This window comes from Ixodes scapularis, unplaced genomic scaffold (genome assembly GCF_016920785.2).
Source record: "Ixodes scapularis isolate PalLabHiFi unplaced genomic scaffold, ASM1692078v2 PGA_scaffold44__24_contigs__length_19508400, whole genome shotgun sequence".
Lineage (NCBI taxonomy): Eukaryota > Metazoa > Arthropoda > Arachnida > Ixodida > Ixodidae > Ixodes > Ixodes scapularis.
Genome location: NW_024609873.1, coordinates 8,898,104 through 8,907,136, shown reverse-complemented (window position 1 = coordinate 8,907,136; position 9,033 = coordinate 8,898,104). Strand labels below are relative to the sequence as shown.

At 48.4% G+C, this 9,033-nt stretch overlaps 1 protein-coding gene across 1 annotated transcript; it reads left to right on the top strand.

The window, feature by feature from the left end:
- The first annotated feature begins 2,089 nt into the window (after window positions 1-2,089).
- Window positions 2,090-3,845, top strand: LOC115316464. The gene is made up of 2 exons (XM_029975823.2): window positions 2,090-2,153; window positions 3,499-3,845. Exons 1-2 carry the CDS (start codon window positions 2,090-2,092, stop codon window positions 3,843-3,845), a joined length of 411 nt encoding a protein of 136 aa, XP_029831683.2.
- Window positions 3,846-9,033: the final 5,188 nt, after the last annotated feature.

Below are 9,033 nucleotides of genomic sequence, written 5' to 3'. Positions count from 1 at the left end.
GCTTACATTTCGTTGTGGGGTACGGACCGTACGCTTATCTAAGCGGCTAAAAGCGACCCATCAAAACATTCTAAAATCGACATCCACCCTTGATGCCCTCTCACCTCAGGTGGTTGTTGGGAATGTGTAAATATGAATTTCATACATTTTGCTGGCCATCATGTTCTGCGAGTTAGGCACAAAACAGGGCATTTTAGTAAATCGTTTTCCAAGGCCCGCTGCCACTTCAGGCGCGCGCTTCGGAGAATGCATCGAAGTGGCAGCGCGAGCTCCCGCTAAATATAGCGTGGCCTGAAAACATAAGAGAGTTTTAGAATAGGGGGCCCCAACGCTTTGGGGGACCCAACACTTTGGGGTACCCAAAGCAACGACACCTCACGCAGCGTGCTTATAGAATAGGGTTTGTGAAAACGCAACGCAGCACGCTCGCCTTTTTCGTATGCAGCGCAATTGTGGACAACAAACGAACTTCTTAACAGTGAAAAATTATTAAAACGCAAAACATTTGCGCTGAAACGACATTTTATTGTGACATGCGGTACAAATAGTAGGGAGGGTAACACCAGTTGGAACAAATAAACTCACTTCTGGCAAATAATAAATGTTCGGCAATTTGAAGTCAAGACAATGCAAGTGCTTGTCGTGTTTCACTTCCTTCTCGCGCCTTGTTTGACTTCTCGCGCTTTCGCTCAACTATGCCACGGCGGCTGGGTCTTTCGCGCGCTGAAGTTCCAGAGGCCTTGACCGCGGCAGCGTCCTGTGCGACCAGCTTTTGTGTTTGGATTTGAGCTGGGCGGACTTAGAAGACCTTTTCCTTCACTATCGGGAGCCGGTTCCACGGCAGTACAAGTCGAGTGGCGGTTTACTGGACATCAACGTCCTGGAAGAAGAAGACTTCCGGAGGATGTTCCGCTTTCATAAGTCACATCTAGATTTGTTGAAAGCGGCACTTCAAATTCCAGACATCGTTGAAAGCAGCCAAGGTGTGAAAGTGTCTGGTATCGAAGCTCTCCTGATGGGACTACGCCGCCTCGCTGTTATGTTTTAGGGGGGGTACACGCGACGATCCCCCCTGGTCCAGCTACATGTCAAGGACGAGGGTGGCCGGCAAGGGCGCAACTCACCGGGCTGCCCAACGGGGCCCCATGACGCGAGCCGGGCCGGTGGTCGGATCGTCGGATCAAAGAGACATGTCGTCGGGTCAACGTTCGGGCCAAATCTCTGAGCGAGCTCCTCGAGCCGCCCCAAGCAAGCTCCTCGAGCCGCCCCATTTATTTACACACTCCCGTAGATGTCGCTATTTTGCAACACTACATTTCTCCTCCCCATAAAATGACAGAGGAAAACGTGCTACCGCTCGTGAAGCCAACTGAAACGCTGTACATGGAAGATACGCTGACACTACATTTCTCCCTTCCATGAATTGAAAATGTTAGGAGAACACTGCTTAGAAAGTTGAACTTTTCACTTCCTGATCGTTTCCTACCCCAACAGGTGGTGGGACCTGGAGCCAGCTTTCGACCGGCACTGTTCTACGATGTCAAGCATTGTTGCGAAACTGTTCGGACATATTGAGAGCACCTTTGGGCACCTCCTCGACGACCTCACAACACACCAGTGGCTCAGCGTGGACGACCTCGCCGATTTCGCGGATGTGAGTGCAGGCATTCCGGTACTTAATGCAAGGTGTAAAAATTGCAGTGAAATTATCGACATACGTAGTTCATTTACAAAGTGTTCGAGATAAGGGCGGCTTGATGAGCAGCAAAATAATTCTGGAATTTTTAAGAAAAATTGTAATGACAAGAGCTCGCTGTGTGCTGACTGCCTGAGTGGCTCCTGCGTTTATACTCGTGCTAACGCATTTAACCCTGCAACCTTAAAAACTGCTAAAAGAAATGTCGTTGTATCATCGTACGTTCAAAAAACAATGTTTTCCTTGCAGGCCGTTCACAACAGAGGTGCTCCTCTCAACAATTGCTGGGGCTTCGTGGACGGCACAGCAAGACCCATCTGCCGACCGTCTCTAAATCAGAAGATTTACTTCTCTGGTCACAAGAGAGTGCACGCCCTCAAATACCAGGCTATCATGTGCGCCAATGGAATTATTTGCGAACTCGACGGGCCATTCCCCGGTCACAGGCATGACGCTGGTAGGTGTAGCTTGCTTTTAGTCCATCCTGTAGCTGAGGCAGCACGACTGTTATGGAGAGTTGGAGACCCCAAAGAAGTAGGGCTCATCACTGCGCATGCGCAGAACCCAAACTCCGTTTGGGGTTTGGGGTTGGCGCGCGCCCCCAACGTGAAATTCGAGAAATAGCGCGGGGCCCCCAATTGCTTGGGGCCGGGTTGTGTCATCAAACATGGCGGCGCCCTTTCCGCTCGCTTCGGAGCAAATTCGTCATGGTCACTGCAGTATTTGCCAATTTCATTTCCAATGAATAGTGCAACCGGCTTTCGCTTTGCTTTATCTCGCTCAACTCACAAAGAGTGAGCGGTGGGCTCGCCCCATTTTAAAGATCGTTCCTGATTCTGGCCGTTCCTAAGCCTAAACATTCGTCGTAACTGTTGACATGGTAACGTCTTGCTACTCCGTGGCTAAAGACTTGTTCCTAGAGACCCGTTTTCTTACGTTACGTTACGAAAAGTCACCGGAAAATTTGTGCTTCGTATTAAGCGTGGCTATTAATTCAAGGAGAGAGCCTGGCACGCGACATTCGAGACGCGATAGTTTCGGTGACTTAGACGTCACGTAAGAAGACGTTGCTGTGTGAAAAGTGGAACAGGGCTCAACTCCTTATGTTACGTTAGGACGAGCCTTGTGTCCTTGGTTGTCACGGTACCTCACCGTCCTAGCTCGTCACCAAATCATTCTTGACTCTACATCTTGTGCCAGACTATCTCCTTGAATTGGTGGCCACGCTTAATACGAACCACTGATTTCCCGGTGAAATTTCGTAACGTACCGTAAGAAAGCGGGTCTGTGTGAACCAGCCTCAAGATTAAACAGCGCACAAAACGTCGGAGGAAGAGAAAAGTAGAACGAAGGAGCGCTGACTCGCACCTGATTTATTTAGAAAGAGTAGAAAAGAAGAAAAAGGATAAAGGATAAAGGAAAACAAATAAATAAATAAAAATTCTAAAACTCTTTATTGCAACAGTGGTTGATTTAGAAACGAAAAGCTAAAAAAACATTTGTTAACCAGGACCTAGTCTATTTATCTCCGAAAATTCCTCTCGCATATACTATTCCACAGGTGACATGTCATGTAGCGGCAAGATCATGTTATAATGCTGTCATGTGTACATCGCCGTTGACATGTATTTAGAAAATTGATAGTGCCAGACTAGCTATGTAGCCACAGACACACAACTGCACAGTGAAAATGATTTCTAACTGCAGCAGAGCGTAGTAGTTGCACCTTTACCAACTACGAGATTACAGAAATGTTTTCGGCACATGGAGGTAGGTGCTCACGAGTGTCACCTATTTTACAGTCATGCTTCGAGAAAGTGGGCTGTACGACAAGCTGGAGCGGCTGGTACAGGGCTCCACGTTCACTATATATGGCGACCCTGCGTATCCGCTGCGGCCTTTGCTGATGCGGCCATATGCTGGTGTATCTTTAACTGCGCAGCAGCAGGAATTTAATAGGGCCATGAGTACTGTGCGCCAGGCCGTCGAATGGGGGTTTGGCAAAACTCTTTCTTTGTTTTCATTTGTAGACTTTAAGAAAAATCAGAAGCTCCTGCTACAAAATGTGCCACAAATGTATCGGGTGGCAACAATCCTAACAAACTGCCACACATGCCTGTATGGCAGCCAGGTAGCCATGTTTTTTTGATTGCGGCCACCGTCTTTGGATGAATACCTGCGACAAACCTGATTTTATCATGTACATACTGATTATTACGTGATCTGTATATGGACTCCTAGGATTTCCTAAATAAACCCCCTGAAAGTGTACGCACTGTGTGTCCCTTTACTCAGCTGCGTGTTCTTTGCTCTGGGTAAGGTTATAGTAATGATTTATTCACTTTGCTTGTGGGATATGAACGACCTGATCACTTGTAAGAGAGCCTCCTGCTGTGCCAGAAAGATGCGTCGCTCTTCGGCCCGTTCTTGGCGCTCCCGCTCACGCTGCTGTTGCCGTTCAGCAATCTCTTCAAACCTCAGACGCCTCTCTTCTGCCTGGACCTCACACTCCTCATGCCACTCCCTGGTGTGTTGTTCCAATTTTTCCTTTTCCCGCTCCAGACGCATTTCCTCAAGGCGGAGCCTCCGCTGCTCAGTTTCATTTTCTTTTTCTCTCCAGCTGTTTTCATGCTGGAGCCGCCTCTGGAAAAATGCCAGGTTGCTATACGAAGCCTTCCTTCGAGTAGGACCTGCGAATAACAGAAACGACAAGCGCGTTACATCAGTCATTATGCCTTGTCCCCTCACAAGGAAGACGAGATAAGTTGTGAATTCAATAAAGGTGTAATGCATGCGTTTAGGTGATTCAGAACTCACCTCGCCTTCCTTGTTCAGCAAACGATTCCCTGCTACAGCTAAGGAGCTGAACGTCTGTTGGCGGTAGCGAAGCATTGGGGCCTCTTTGGCGGCCGTTGACGCCATGGCCTGGCTCGCTGCCGCTGGGCATGGTGTTCTGGACCCTGCCGGCGTCCTCGATGTTGCCTTCTGCAGGCCCCAGGTCATCTGTAAGTTCCTCTACATTGTAGATTTGCTGCATAGCTTGTGACACTGCCGTTGTTGTTCCCTCCAGCCCTGAAAGATACAGGACAGCTGGCGTATTATGAGGAATACACACTGAAAATAGCACTAAGGGTCTACATTTTTAAAGTTCAAGGATACCGGAAACTCTGCATTTGATTTATAGACAGGTTCTGTACCCTCCACACACTTGAATAGTGACCACAAAATGCAGTACGTACGATAGTGCTGAGACACAAAAAAACTAGCACCCATTCATTTCCCACTAATGCCTGTTGCACTCATTCAGTTTTGATTTGACAATATTAATACATTAGATCACGCATTATATCGTAGCAAAATTTGCGTTAGTGATATATTTCGCTTGTCATATGCCAGTTTGCACACTACATCAATAGGCTACTGCATCGAAAAAGGTACACACCGCGGCACAGTTAGCACCAACAAGCCATCGCCTGTTTCTCCTGTCTTTCCTTTACAAATAGAAGGCTTTTAAAACAATCTACTGGTATGCTGAGAAGGTCTCACTTGGGGCACCAACTTCGGCGCTGAAAATTAGCATATTCCTAATAATTACAAAAAGGAAAAAAAAAATCGTGGACGCAGTGTTTGCGTGAGCAGAAATGGGCTGTAGATCTCAGAGGAGGCCTTCGAGCCAAACAGGGTGCTCACATGGGCTGCATGTCTCCGGAGACGTCTGAAGACTGTCTTGGCCAACCGTGCACACGGCCGCCGCTGCATTCCTGGCCGCAGACACGTTGCACTTCTCAGCTGCAGCTCCGGCCCGCGCCAGTGGACGGGAACAGGTCGCCTTTTTTGTAGCCGCTCTCTTGATCTTGTAGCCGAATTCGGTCGCCAAATCACTGACATCTTGAAGAAGTTGACACTTTTCGTCGTATCTTTCTTCAGTGCCGGACCTGCGATGGTATCGTGTAACGTTTAAACCGCGTTAGCTGACAGCCTGTAAAGCACGCACTCAAAGGCCACATCTTTCACGATCGTAGTTGGGTAACGAAGTTCGCGAATGAATCCGATAGAAAGTGTACTTACTTTCTTAGATTCGTGCGATCATCGTATGCAAACTGTGCCAGCAGCAGGTCGACCCGGTCGCGGATGGCCCGTGTAGAAAAATTTCTTCCAATTGCTTCGGAGACCCGTTCGGCAATTGAAGTCCATCTCCTGGAATCCTGGAATGGATTAGTGGCGCACACTTCGCGTAGCACATAAATGTCATCGTCGATCGAGAAGCGAACGCGCGCGGGAGCCTTCTCTTCCGCCATTTTCTTCTGGCCTTGGATCGGCCTCGACTCGTTCGGCCATCTCTCTTCGGGTGAAGCCGAAACAATCCAATCCGTAACGCTCTAATTTGGCGCTTGTTCTCCTGGTAACATAGAGAGTTGAGCTAGGTGTACTTAGAAGACATACCTAAAACAGCGCACAAGCACAGGAGGAAGATAACAGAACACAGGAAGGGGCGCTGACTCCCAACTTATATATTCTGAAAGAGAAAGAGGAAGCTCCAGAAACGAAGCAAACGTTGTTGTTTTTCTTCTTTTTTCTCGTCTTTTTTTTTTTCGTTGGTGACCTTATAATGTCAGTTTTCTCTTCTTTTACTGCAACTTAGTAATGTATCTGTTTTTATTCTTTCTTCTTTTTACCTTGTGGGTGTACGTGGCTTTCATGTCTGCAGCATCCTCTTTCTCTTTCTTTCACAATACATAAGTTGGGAGTCAGCGCTCTTTCCTGTGTTCTATTTTCTTTTTCCTGTGCTTGCGCGCTCTTTTAGATATGGCTCGTTATCGAATTTTTTGGGCGTTCGTGTGCGCTCTGACCTTCTGCCGCCGAAGATTTAGGCCTTCAACTATGCCGAGACTGAGACGAACGCGAGCGAGCATACTCTGCGAGCAGCTGCACCATTTAAATCTGAGCTGGAGCGACTTTGAAGCCTTGATATGCTTGTTTTCAAGGTACAGGTATCGTGCCACGAACGAAATCCACTCAGAGCCACGGAGTGGCCATACGTTGTCATGTCAACGGTTACCGCGTATGTTTAGGCTTAGAAACGGCCAGAATCAGGGACGATCTTTAAAATGGGGCGAGCCCACCGCTCATTCTTTGTGACTTGAGCGAGATAAAGCGATGCGAAAGCTGGTTGCACCATTCATTGGCAATGAATTCGGCTAATACTGCAGCGACCATGACGAATTTACTTTGAAGCGAGCGGAAAGGGCGCCGCCATGCTTGCCGAAGCAACCCGGCCCCAAGCACTCCTTTCTCCCCGGCGTTATGCCAGTAGTAGGGAGTTTTTGTAGACCGCGTTGCCCCTCCGCTAAGCACTCCAGAACGAAGAAGCCGCTGCTGCGCCTGCGCGCCAGTGGCCTTGACTGTAGAGTTTCGGGTATCGTAGCGGGTTGCGGGAACCGTTGCAGGACAGCGAAAACCATCTACGAAAACTCCCTAATGAGCGTCTGCGGTTTTGCGAATTGCGTCTGGTTTAGGCTGTTTGGAGCATGCGGTGGTGTATCCGAGAACAGACGACGCTTCCTTCTCCCCGGCGTTGTGCCAGTAGTGATAGGGAGAGGCTGATGTTTTGCGAATTGCGTCTTGTTTAGGCTGTTTGCAGCATGCGATGGAAAGAAGGGGGGGGGGGGGGGGGTGGCTCTGGGGTAGAATAACATCACGAAGAAATGCATCACAGTGACATCTCATTTGTTTCCGACCGAGAAGTTTCTGTGAGGGAAGCGGGTCCGAGCTGTCCGAAGCGAACCCTGGCTCCTACCGTAAGCGTCGTGCTAGAAAACAGTTCACACCTTGCTGACAAATAAAACCTTTCGAGTCATTCTGCTTCGAAGAGGCATCTGGGTACACATGTCGGCGGATCGCGAATGCAGCCTCCACGGGAAGTCCCCTAGGAACCTATGCCGGCGGATCGAAGGCGAACGGCGAATCGTCTGAAATCTCGTGCTGAAAATCTCAAGACATTTGTTGGTCGTCGCTTGACTAAGAAAAGCTTGCTGAATCGTAGTTCATTATTTCCCACGGGACGATCGCGACGGCCTTTTGACTCCTGACGCAGGGCGAAGAGGCTTAAGCTGCACAAGGCTGATGTTTTTACAATATTTAACGTCACAACAAGATGGCAGACCGCAGGAGTCCTTCTTTAAAAGGGTACTCCGGCGATTTCTTGAGCTACTCCAACTAACAATATTTTCGGAATCACCAGTATTTACCCTTCTCTGGTATGCTATATAGTACCGCGAAATTCAGAATAGTTACTGTGAAATCGACAAGTGAAATTGATGTCAAAACCAAGATTCGGGTATATCCGCGCTTTTCACTGGCGTGACATTAGGGGAAGGCAGGCTCACAGGTGGAGTGGGCAGTCTAAAAATGGACTATGCCGTGCATTTGTTTCGTGCTACTGCGCGGGTGCAGGGGCGAGCTTCCAAAGCATTAATTCCACATAACGAGGCTGGTTTTAATCAGTTAGGAAGAATGTCCACATTCCAAAAAGTGAACCTCTGCCATCCCTTACGTCACTTTTTCATTGTTGCCAGTAGAGACTTTCAGTTTAAGAAATGTGGTTAAAATCGGGATTTAATATTTAGCTAAACAAAACATATTTTGGCCCAATATTTAGGTTATTATTTCAGCAATATTTGTTGGTGTGTTTAGAAAAATTTTCAGGGAAATCGTGGACTATAAAAAAACGCCCGAGTACCCCTAACAATACGAGAATTTATGCAGCCGTCACGTAGTCTGAGCCGGAGCCAGGTCGTAGCCGTATACCGTACTTTCTGAAGCGACCCAAGGGTGACATCATCAGCTAAACTTGGCGGGTTTTTGCCACTGCAGATTACAGCGTCACGTGGCCGGTGTACTACGTATCACGGTGTTCCCCAATGCCGTGTCACGTGACGTGACGTCACGTAACGTCACGTAACGTCACGTGACTCGCGGTGCGAAGTCGTGGCGTAATGTCGCGCCCTGGTGTCAAGAATGTTATAAGATCTTGTAACGTCGGGTCTCAAGTTGTGGTGCCACGTGAAGTAACACTTTCACGCTGCCTAGATTTGCGCATACGGATATCGCTAATGCAGTCTGCATACGGGGCGTCTGGATGGTACGTCAAAGGAGCGCCTTAATTGCTACAGGGTAGCCGACCTTTCCGGGCGAAATCCGGCAGCGTCCGTACGCAGAAACCCAGCTGATCGCGGGAAGAAGCCCGACCTATCCCTCTCCCCATCGGCCCTCGCGCAATCATGTTATATATTATTGAATGAAATAAGGAACTTATTCAAGAAAGGGAGGTCTCTTTG